At 29.1% G+C, this 12659-nt stretch overlaps 2 protein-coding genes across 2 annotated transcripts; one reads left to right on the forward strand and one right to left on the reverse strand.

Moving 5' to 3' along the window:
• Positions 1-733: 733 nt before the first annotated feature.
• Positions 734-1465, reverse strand: Phum_PHUM462900 (Inosine triphosphate pyrophosphatase, putative; the record flags this gene model as incomplete). Its single annotated transcript, XM_002430055.1, has 2 exons — positions 734-1219; positions 1379-1465. 2 exons carry the CDS (start codon positions 1463-1465, stop codon positions 734-736), a joined length of 573 nt encoding a protein of 190 aa, XP_002430100.1.
• Positions 1466-1727: 262 nt separating this feature from the next.
• Phum_PHUM462910 (uncharacterized protein) lies at positions 1728-10316 on the forward strand (the record flags this gene model as incomplete). Its single annotated transcript, XM_002430056.1, has 5 exons — positions 1728-1806; positions 2625-2690; positions 2839-2971; positions 4676-4880; positions 10065-10316. The coding sequence occupies 5 exons, from the start codon at positions 1728-1730 to the stop codon at positions 10314-10316; spliced, it is 735 nt and encodes a 244-aa protein (XP_002430101.1).
• Positions 10317-12659: the final 2343 nt, after the last annotated feature.

Below are 12659 nucleotides of genomic sequence, written 5' to 3' on the forward strand. Positions count from 1 at the left end.
TTTATTTGAAATTCAAATATTGGCCGTTATTTTTCTAATACTAAATTCTGAATACCATCCATCATTGCTTACATATAATCAAATGATTTTTAAAATTATTTTAATATGTAGACTAACCAAGCATTTTTTTAATGTCAAGTAACTAAATTAATACAAGAATATTTATCACAGTATACTTAAATACATGTTTTTAGTATTTAGGTATAGTAATTGTGGGCATACGCCATCTTATTACAAATAACACAATTTAATAAAAAAACGTTTTGTTTAATAATAAAACGCATATATCATTAATAAAAATAATATAATTGTTTACTTTGTGTAAAGCCTTTTAAACACAACAATTTACTTTATTCGTATACTTTAATAAAGTACAATATTTTTTTTGGAAAGTGATGATTACAATAAAATTAAATAAAATTTTTAAATTTAAGAATGGTAAAATTCAAGATACATTTTTATTTATTAAATTAATATTTTTAGAAATTAGACTTCAAAATTTCAAAAAAAATATAAAATGATATATATATATATATATATATTGATGTTTAAAACATTATTGTATCAATTAAATTGTTATTTTTTGGTATTTTACAATATCTCATTTATAATTATAGTTTATTTTAAAACTAAAATTATAATTATTTATAAACTATTATATATTTACTAAAATTAATGTTGAGGTCACAAAACTAAAAGAGAAATATTCAAGTACTAATATTTACAAACTGTATTAAAAATTTAATTTTTCAGTAAAGTATGTTCGTAATTTTTCAACAGCCTTTGTTCTATGAGAAATTTTATTTTTTTCCGACTTTGGCATTTCTGCATAAGTTTGATCGTAGCCATCAGGCAAAAAACATGGATCCCAACCGAAAATTCTTGTTCCCCTAGGTTCAACAATTTTCCCTGTTGTTTGTCCTTGAAACAATATCACATCTTCATTTTGATCGCCACTGCTGTAGGCAATGGTGCAAATTGCTGTCGCAGTTTTATCTTCCCACCCAGTTAATAATTTTGATAATCCTTCCGGTCCTAATTTTTCCAAAAACCATTTTATGTAAGGTCCAGGTAAACCACCGAGTGCATTAAAACACAGACATGTATCTTCTACCAAAACAGGTCCTTGAACAATTTTTGCTGCTTCTAAACATTTTTTCTTACAAATATCCTCTATTTCTCCTTGTAGCTCTGGGAGGTCTACACTTTGACTAACCAACTAAAAAAAAATTTTTTTTTTTTTTTTTAAATTTAATTATGTATTTTTTATAAATGTAAAATACGTAATTAGAATTTTTAAAAAGTTACTTTACCATAGATAAATATTAAAGAAATTAACTTGGTTGAAAATATTTTTTTTTTTTTTTTTAAACTTTACCTTGGCAGGAAAATTATTACCGAGAATGGTAACGACTTCTTCCAATTTTTTGGCATTGCCAGTAACAAAAACAAGAGGTCTAGACATTAAAAAAACTATTTTCCTTTACCGCCCAAAGAATCAAATTAATATATCAGAATACGCTAAAAACTAATCTGAAGTTTACTAACTTTATTGCACATTACGAATTTGCTAAAACGTGGCATTGAAAAGCTCTCAATCTGAGAATAATTCTAATGACACTGCAGTCACTTAAAATACACTCTCTTGTAGTAGAATTTAAAATACAATTTATTGATTGATACTGTGACTAGTTTAAAAATAGTGTTGAACATATTAATTAATAAAAATGGAAGATAAAACTGTTTATCTATTGTTTACAAAGAAATGTTTCGATAATTATTTTGTACATTTTAATTTTTTTCACGGTAAGATATTACAAAGAAATGTTAACCACTTGAAATATTTATCAGAATATTTAAAAAAAAAAACTTATTGATTAAAAATTAACTTGTAATGTTATTAAAAAAAAAAAAAAAAAAAATATCAAAGAGTTATTTTTGTTTTATTACCTAATATAAATAATTTTCTCATGGTTAAACTATTTAGTTTTTATTTCATGTTCAAATTTAAATTTTATCAAAGGTAACCTAAATTTATCAATTTTTTTTTTTTTTTCCTTATTGATACTTAAAAATCATATTTATACAATATATTATCAGTACAAGTTTTTTTACAATTTAAACTCTAAAATTTGTAAAACCTATTTTCTGTAAAAATTTTTAAAATGTTAATTTCATGCTGCTTTTACTTAAACATATGTGCAATTATATATATACAGTCAATTCATTCTTAATTTTTTTTTTGTATAATTTTTATTAAATTGTTTAAAAGTCTGATTTTTAAACTTTGCATTAAATTAAACAATAAAATATTTATTCTTATTAGAAAATTATTATTTAAATCATTATTTATTGAGCATCACATGCTTCGACTCCTTTATTCGAATCATTTCCTCTGAAAATTTGACAAAACATAAACATACTATATTATGCTTGTGAAAAGAGCTTTGAATGTTAATAAAAAAGCTAATAATGTTCTCTTTGCCATTATTTTCCTTCCAAATAAAAAAAAAATCAGTTACTTATGTACATTAATTTATTTATTAATAATCTAATAAGAAAAGCTTATTGTTTTAACCGAGTACAACATCTGACGAAATTTTTGTTTTCTTTCGTTTTTACAGAAGAATGTTTGAAAGCCACCATAAGCAAAGCATTAGGTTTAATGATAATAGTTGGTTCATTTACAGGTATGATATTAAATTAACTTATAAAAAAAAAAAAGAAAGAAAGAAATTTGTATGTTTTCATATCGATTTGAAATATAAATTGGAATAGATAGTTTTTTTTTTTTTAAATGTGATAAAAAATTGATTAATTTTATTTTTTTTTTTTTAGTTAAACTACCTCAAATATTAAAAATGTTAAAAAATAAAAGTGGAGAGGGTATATCACTGACGGGATCACTTTTAGAACTTTTAGCAATAACATCATCTTCTGCCTATTGTTATTCTAAACAATTTCCATTTAGGTAAGAATCAATCAATCAATCAATCAATCAATCAAATATCAATAATCATTTCCTTTTTGTTTTTTAAACAAACATCAATGATTAGTGATTAGATAAATGTTTTTATTCGGTAATAATCATTCTCGATTTGATTTTGTTTTAATTTAAATATTAATTATTAAACTTAAGAATTAAGATCATTAATTCAAAATTTATAAAATTCTTTTTTTTTTTTTTTTATTCTAAAAAAAAAATAAGAGAAAAAGTAAAATTAGGGTCAATTTAATGAAAATGTACTCTGCGGGAAACCGTAATAGCAACCCCAAAATTCTTTTGGTTTTAATTAAAAAAAAAAAAAAAAAAAAAAAAGGAAAGGAAAGGAAAGGAAATCCCATCTTATTGATGTCATTGAAAAAAAAAAAAAAAAAATAGCAAACTCTTTTCATTCGAAATCCCCCCCCTACCCACCCCACCACCCACCCCTTCCTCCCCTTTCCTTTTATTTTTCTCAATCAAACTTGGCTAATCTTCAACTTCCCTAACTTTTCAAAATGGATTCATCATTTGGTAAAAAACGAAATGGTTGGTTGTTATAAAATGAAATGAAAAGAAAGAAATTGTCTTTTTTTAGCTATCCTTACTCAAAATGTCCACTTCAATCTTACTCTTTGAGTGATTATTTCGAATTCTTATTTTCCTTTCTTCCTTCCTTTCACCCTCTCTAATCCTCTTTTTTTTTTTTTTTTTTTTTTTAAATTACTCTAAGCTGCAATCATCTTTTCCCATTTTCTACTTTTTTCCATCGATAGTAATTTATACGTTTATAATCACGTAAGAGAGTTTAAAATGTCGTCAGTAAAAGTAAATTAATCGCCATATATATACATCTATCTATCGATTTAAAATGATTTACCGAAACGCGCGTGTTCCGTATAAAATTAAATGAAAATAATAATAATGATGATCATGTTTAAAAGTTAATAAAAAAAAGAAATGAACTATCATTGACCAAATTATCGTGACGCGTGAAATAAATCGACACAAAATCATTAAAAAAAAAAAAAAAAAGTATTTAACAATGTCGTGCCCATCATTACCTGACTGTTTTCTGATCGATCGTTCGATAGATAGATCGATCGATCTATCGATCGACCGAAAAGATATATATGTTTTCTCTCTCACTCTCTCTCTACCCTTTTTTCCTTCCTTCTACTCCTTGTTAATATTTTTTAAATATATTCGATGGATCGATAAATAAGATGATGTGCCGCTAACATGACACCTTCACCGGTACCTTTTAATACCAGATTAAGGTACCGAGCGGTGTTTTCCTTTTTTTTTTTATAAATAATTTAAAATTATTAATTGAGTTGAACCACGCAAAGATTTCATCAAGAAAGTTTATATTTTTAATATTATTTTCGATAAACGTAGAAGCGCGAAGTTGAGTTAAGTTGAATTGATGAGATGGCATAAATTTTAATTACAACAAACACCGGGGGGGGGAGGGTGGCAGAACGCGCGCTGTGCCTACAACAACAACAACTTTTATTGCCCAAATATGGAATAAACCGGGTTCGAATGGGATTTGTAATTTTAAAATGATTCCCTATTACCTATTCCCGTTTGTCCCTGATGATAAAACTTTTCTCTCGTTTTCCCAATATCCCGATTTTTTTCGCGGTAGACGTTTTATAATAATCGTTATTGATTTTTTGATTTCAGCGCTTGGGGTGATGGATTGTTCTTAGGAATACAAACGGCCATTGTCGTGGCATTAATTTACTTGTATCAAAATCGATTGCAAATGACATTGACGTTCGTGACGTTGTACGTTTTTTTTTCTATTTTAACACTGTATAACATGATACCGTTGTCGGCGTTGTGGATCGCTCAATTTTTCAATTTGCCAATAATACTATTGGGAAAGGTAAGATGATGATAATGATAATGATGATTATGACTCCCGTTGACGAAAATTATTTTCCCCCATCGATTATAATTTTTACTTAGAATTTCATACAACGATCGTTTTTCCGAAAAAACCCTTTGAAAGAGGTTATAATTTTTTTTATTATTATTATTATCTTCGATCGAAAACATATCGAAAGCCTTTAAGCTATAAAAAAAGGAAAATGAAAATGAAAATGAAAACTATAATTTTTCAATTAAAAAAATGGAAAGGTATTACATAATAATTGTGGTTCGTTTTAATGAATGGGTTCGCACGTAGGAGCGCGCCATTGTTTAACAAAACTTTTGCTCGTAATTGAAATAAATTAAACATTTAAATATTTGATCATTTTTTTGGAGGGGAGACGAGGGGAGGCGGAGGGGGGGAGATTTGCATGCTAACGTTTAAAAAGTTTTTTTTTTTTTTTTTTTTTTGTATTCTCTCTCGTGTTGTCAATAACGAAGGTTTTTCTAAGGAAACGTTCAAGGTTGATGTCGGAATTTAGATCAGCCTCTCGAAATTGTTTTTAAACAAGTAACGTGACGGATTCGTTCGAATTTATCGACGTTACCATATAATATTGCAGACTTTTCCTCCCTATCTCCCAGCATAATAATAATAATAATAATAATAAAATTAATTTTAAGGTGGCTGGACGTATGAAAAGTGAAAAAAATTCTCAATCAAAAGCTCCGGTTTTAATATTTATTTTTTTATTTATTTATTTATTAATATTTTTCAATCAATGACTACGTAATAAACCTACTTAAAGCAGTAAAAAAAAAAAAATAGTTGAAGCAGACAAGTTAAAATCGGCAGGGGGTCCCCGGGGGTTTGGCCTTCGTTACTCGCCTGCCACCATCATCATCATCATGTCCCTGCCTGTCGCCGGGCGATTTACCGCTTCGAGGCATCAAAATGTCGACGACGACGACGTTGCCTCCACGACAACACAATTTAATTTTTTTTTTTTTTTAAAATCCTCGTATTTCACCAGTTTGATGGTGGTTTAGAGATATTTAATTCTTTGGTTGCACACCAACCACTTTAAAACCGGCTACCGGTCTTATAAGAGACAGTGGAGGAGGAGGAGGAGGAGGAGGAAGGTTCACGCCGGTGAAAAATGTCGCATCGTTTATTTAAAAAAAAAAATTCCTCCTTTGTGCAACCCCCTACGCGTCGCGTTTTTATTTTTTTCTTTTCATAATCGTGGCATTATTAATCGATTTGATTTCCCCCCCTCCGATTCGATTATCTCGATTCGAAGGAAGAAGAATAAAAAAATAAAAAAATAAAAAATTTTGTTGCCACGATGATGACAATCGATCGCGCGCACACACCTTAACTAACTAACTAACTAAGCAGACTTAATAAAGTTGACTCACATAAATAAAAAAAAATGAAAATTTTTTTTCTTCTTCTCATTGCAAGTTATAATAACTGGATGTTATGAACGCCTAAAAGTGTTTGTCGTTTGTCGTTTGTCGATGCGTATGACGACGATATAACACAAATTTCAAACGTTTCACGAACGTTAATTTTTTTTTAATATACAAAACGTTATGCGGGGTTTTCGCGGCGTTCATTTAAATTGCAACGAATGAATTAGAAAAAAATTATTATTATTATTATCATTATTATTATTATTATTAATTAATTAATGACCGTAAAATTAATTTATTATCAAAAAGGGTGAAAAAGTTACGAGGCGGGTTTTTTATTTAGGATGTTATTAGTTTGTGCTTCTTGTTATACGTGTTAAATCATATTTCATTTAAAAGATGTTTTGTTTGTTGTTGTTTTCAAACACGATTCGATTTTTTATAATCAATTTCTCTCTCTCTCTCTCTCTCTACCTCTCTTTCTCTCTCTCTCTCTACCACTCTATACCTCTCTCTCTCTACCACTCTATACCTCTCTCTCTCTTTCTCTCTCTCTCTCTCTATACCTCTCTCTATACCTCTCTCTATACCTCTCTCTACCTTCTCTCTCTCTCTCTACCTCTCTCTTTCTCTCTCTTTCTCTCTCTTTCTCTCTTTAATGAATCGAGTTGTAGTTTCGGTCAACAACTAACAAAAAATTTTATTTATTTATTTATTTACATTTTTTTTTTAAGGTTCGAAAATGGCCGACCTTTATAAAAAACGTGGCTCTTTTTTTTTCTTTTTACACGTTCGTTGTCGTTGTCGTTGTTCGAACGCTAAGGTTTTTTTTTCTCCGTTACAGGCACGTTTGTTCGTTTCGAAAAATAATTTTAATTTACACATACACGCGCGCGAGGTTTTCCTACTCGAGAGCCCCTCGGTTGAAACCCCTCGGTCGGAACCCCTTTGGAACCCCCTTTTTTTTTTTTTTTACGAGCGGCTCAAATCCTTTTTGGTTAATTAAATAAAAATTTATTCGCGTTCGTGATTGGAAGTCGTTTTTTCTAGTTTTTTCTATTTTTTTTTTTTTTTGATGGGATAATTTCAATTCATTTCGGTTGCTACTTATTAATTATCCTCTCATTGTAATCATTTTGTTGAGGCAAAGTTTTATTACAAAATCAGGTTGTTGTTTCTGTCTCCACGACATCCTCCCGAGGAAAAAAAAAAAAAAAAAGAAACAATTTAAAGTTCATCTTCACGCCATTATTATTTTTGATTAAAAAAATTAAAAGGTTTCTTTCGAGTTACACGCGAATGTACCTTAAAAAAAAAAAAAATTAGGACGTTTCCTTTTCTCTCTCTCACTCTCTCACTCTCTCTCTCTCTCTATTCAAATTGTTGTCGTATATATTTTTTCCTTTTCTTTTTTTTTTTTTTTTTTTTTAACCGATTCCCGGAACAAAGAAAAAGAAATTTTCGAAGTATATTTTTTAGTAATAATATTTATTTATTTCTGTGGTTGGGGGGAGGGGGGTGGGGGTGGGTATCATCGATATCGGGTTTTTTCGTTTCTTTTTTTTTTTGGAGGGTCCATCGACGAACAGATGTCGACAATTTTTTTTTTTTTTTTGACTTCATCTTGCGACAAATTTTTAATTTAAAACGTTTGAGACTGGTCGTCGACGCTCGTTTTTCCTTTTTCTCGCGCGAACGCCTCCCATCAACGTCAAATGAATAAATGATAATAATAATAATAATAATAATAATAGTACTAGTTATTATTATTATTTTTATTATAATAAAAAAATTCATAAAGGTGTGAAAAAAGATGAAGGAAAAAAGAAAGAAAAAAAAAAGAAAATTTACAATCTTTAAAAAACAAGACTTTTAATATTATATAAAAAAATTTATTATTCTTTGTCAGGGAGAGTGTGTTCGTGGGTTCGCGCACACTCCACACAATTTGTAAATCCGACAATTCCGGACGGTTCACTTTTTTTTTTTTTTTTTTTTTTTGCAACCATCAATATAAGTACTGAGACACTGAATGATTTTGTTAAAATGTCACATGACTGGATGATGATGATGATGATGATGATGATAATTTTATATTTAAAAATTATATTAATATGAGGATGGAAGGTAAGAGAGGGGAATACGTGGATTTATTAATATTTTGCGACCACGACGAAGACGAGGACGAGGACGAGGACACGACAACAACAACAACAACAACGACAACGATGGCAATTATGAGTGTTCAGGTTGCGTTCGTTGTTCCTTATTACTCGAGACGAAGTTTTAAAAAAAAAAAAAAAATTTTTTTTACGTTTAAAATAATAAATTTAAAAAAAAAAAAAAATGGTTAAACGATGGATGAGGATTGTGAGAGGACATTAAAAAATTTACGATACGGTTAAACGTTGATTTGTCAACGACAATGAAAGACGATAGATAGATGGATGATGATGATGATGATGATGGTGATCATTTATCGATGAGGACAAAGATGATGATGACGATGATGATGATGATGATCACGATGGTTTTTTTTTAGTTTTCGAGAGAGAAAGAGAGAGAGAGTAACGAGATCAAATTTTTTTTTTTTACGGGGGGGGAATCCCCCCCTGAAATTAAAAAAAAAAATTTTTTATATGGCTTTTTTCCCCGTTTTATTTTAATTTTTTATTTTTTTATTTTTTTTTTACTCAGCGTGTGCTGGTAGTAATGAGTTCCGAGAACGTACATATAAATTCGATAGAGAGAGAGAGAGAGAGAGAGAGAGAGAGAGAGGGAGCAAGGTACTGGAAAAAAAAAAAAAAAGTTTAAAAAACTGAAATAATTTATTGCGACCGCCGCGTAAGGCAAGGCCCCATGGAGACCTTCGCATTAACAAATCACACACGACTCACATTTAACGTACCTTACCCGTATTTAGTCATTTTTTTTCTTTTTTTTTTTTTTTTCTCTTCATTCAATCGAATTATTAAAAAATGCATTTCTTTTCTTTCTTTCTTTTTCATTTTTCCACGGCCACCCAGTGCAAAAGTTGACTGATTGGCATAAAGCGAAAAAAAAAAGAAAAAAATTACATTAGCGTTCTTGAGAGGAAAAGAGAAAAGGGGGAAAATTGAATTTATTCCATCTTCGTACTCGAATCAATTTATTTTTTTACTCTTTAAAAAAAAAACCAACAAATCGTCACCTCCTGAAAAAGTGGAAGCAGAAAGGAAAAGGTTGTTGACGTGTTGGAGAAAAGGTTCGTTTTAAATAAAAAGCCAAAGAAATAAAAAAAAATCGAAAAGTGTATATATTTACAAGCAAGGAAGATTTCAATTACAGCCACGATTGATATAAATTAACTTTATTATTATTATTATTATTATTATTTCGGTTGAAATTAGGTTTACAAAAAAATAAAAGAAAAGGAAAGGAAGGGGAAGGGGAAAAGAAAGAAAAAAGAAACGATAATTAAATAAGACGGAAAGTGACAGTTTTATTGAAAAAAAAAAAACTTTAAAAAAAAACCCCTTCGCCACAAAAAAGAAAAAGAAATTTGTATTTAATAATAATAATAATAATAATAAGTTAACATTGATATTCTGTCATGCGATGGTGCATATGTTAAAGGGAAAAACATCGGGGGGCACCTGTTAAGCATCACGCTACAAACAAACAAATGTGTCTTTGCCGTTTTACCAAAAAAAGAAAAAATTTGACGTGAAAACTCGTGTGAAGGTCGACAATTTTTTTAAATAAAAATTTTGGGGGGCTTTTTGTTTTTTTTTTACAGGGAGTTCAAGCTTTGACGAATTATAAAAATCAAAGCACCGGTCAATTGTCTGCCACGACTCTCATGATGCAATTCGGCGGTTGCGTCGCAAGAGTTTTCACGTCCATACAAGAAACGGGTGACACCTTACTAATCCTCACCTACGTTGCTGCCACCGTATTAAACGGTATCATATTGTGCCAGTTGTTCTATTACGCCAATTTGAAAGAAGACAAAAAACGAGATGGTAAAACGAAGAAAAAATCGCAATAAGAAGCAGAAGAAGGGGAAGGAGGAGGAGGAAAAGAAGAAGAAGAAAGAAAAATCTCCATCATTCCGCAGAACAAACGGATTATTTTCCATATCCGGGGTTAGATAAATTTCGTTTTCACATTATTATTATTATTATTAAACATTGTAATGGCAATGTGAAAATCAAAGAGGACAAAAAAAAAAAAAAAAATTGTTGTTAAATTTGTTATACTCCGCACGAGAAAAGAAAAAAAAAAAGCAATAATAAAATTACTGTCAGAGAACAAACAAACAGAAAAAAAATTTTATTTTATATTTTGTCGTTATATTAAAATTATTTATTTATTTATTTATTTGTTTATTTATTTATATTATCGTTTATTATTATTTAATAGATGATAAAACAAAACCCGGGGCCGTTCTGTGATAAGAGGTATGAAATCGAGATGAGACGGATTAAGGATCAGGTGTTATAAATAATAAGAGGTGCCTTTTTATTTTTTATTATTAAACGATGATTTAAAAAATTAATGAATGATGATGATGTTGATGATAATCGTTTGAATTGTTATTAAAAATAATAATAATTAGAATAAATAAATAAATGAATGAATAATATGTCATTTTATTTTTTTATTATTTTTTTTAAGGTTTGAACGAAACAAGAATTATTATTATTATTGTTTTTATTATTATTATTATTTATATGTGGGTGATGTCATTGACACCGGACACAATTTATGTGGACTCATATTTAGCACGGAAACCCGGCAAGTGGAAGTTAAAAAGGAGAGGAAGGGAGGTCAATACGAGGAGGATATATGCTGGATAATCACTGACATCATTTTTATCTATACCGGACCGCATCCACTTCCTGTAGGTATCACATTCCATTTACGCGGGATCACCCGCCTAACATCCGATTTGTTTGTTTGTTTGTTGTCTCCCATGTTTCATTTACGTGTTTTTATGTTTTCTTTTTTTTTTTTTTTATTTATAATCGTTTGAGTTATATCGACGAGGGGCGTTCTGTAAAAAAAAAAAAAAAATTTAATTATTAAATAACGCAGAAAAACTAATTTAAACAAACAAACAAACAACAAACAATAACTAATTAAGGTAAAAAAAGAAAAAAAAAAAACAAAATTAACATAAAAAGATTAAGATTTATGTTAATGAATTTCAATTTGTAATTAGGTGTCAACCTGTAGAATCAGGTTTTAACTCAAGTTTCGTTTTTAATATTAAAAAAAAAACCGATTGTGGTTGTCGTTGTTGTTGTTGTTGTTGTTTTTGCCACGATTGTGTATACCTGTTTGGTAACAATTTTTTTTTTTAGCAACGAATATTTTATCGTCGTTTGTTGTCAATATTAAATTGAATTTTTTTATTTTTTTCGGAGGTTGTTTGTGTTTTTTGTTTTTGTCGGTTGTTTTTTTTTTTTTGTCGATGTTTGTGTTTCGTTTGTCGCAAACTTGTCGTCATTTTTTTTTTCTGTTAACGTTATCGATAGAAAAGGGTGGAAAAAATTATCCAACTTTGTTAAAATTTTTAAAATAAAATGGCGTGTTACATTTTTTTATTATTCAGAGTATTTTATTACGTTTAGAAATATTTGTTGTTGTTGTTGTGGTTGTTGTTGTCGTCGTCGTCGTCGTCGTCGTTTCTTCTACAGGTGGCCGCGATATTTAAAAGATTGTGCATAAAACTCGTCACGCTATTCAAAAATTATTTTTACTTATCGTTTTTTATTGTTCTGGAGGGAAATTAATCATAATGCGAAGAGAGAAAGAGAGAGAGAGAGAGAGAGACAGAGACAGAGAGAGAAATAATAATAATAATAATAATTTTTTTTTTTATCTCAGGTTGATAATTGAGTTGATGAAACTCAGATGAGATATTTCATTATTCACCTTTCAAACGTTTTATATATATTTTTATACCTGAACCTGAAGAGGAATCAATCAAATTTAAATTTTTATAGAAAAAAAAAAAAAAATTTTTTTTCGCTTTATGTCGTCGATATTAAAAATAATAATAATAATGATAATAAAAAACGAGCAATTAATGTTTTTTACCATAAAAAAAAATTAGAGTGGGTGGAAGGAAAAATGGTCGATAGGTATCCGTGGAATTCACGTGTATTTTTTTTTTAAGGGTTAGACGATAAAGAAATAAGGTACGGACATGGCACAAAAGTCGAGGTCAGGTAGTAGTCGAGATAAGTGTAAAAATAAAGTACGATGGTGATCATTTGTCGCGCACCCATGGGGCACGACGACCGACGACGATTTCGCCCACGTTTTTTTTTATAAAAACCTGTTTATTTTTCATTTGCACTTATTACGTATATCGGTAACCATC

This window comes from Pediculus humanus, genomic scaffold (genome assembly GCF_000006295.1).
Source record: "Pediculus humanus corporis 1103172108247 genomic scaffold, whole genome shotgun sequence".
Lineage (NCBI taxonomy): Eukaryota > Metazoa > Arthropoda > Insecta > Psocodea > Pediculidae > Pediculus > Pediculus humanus.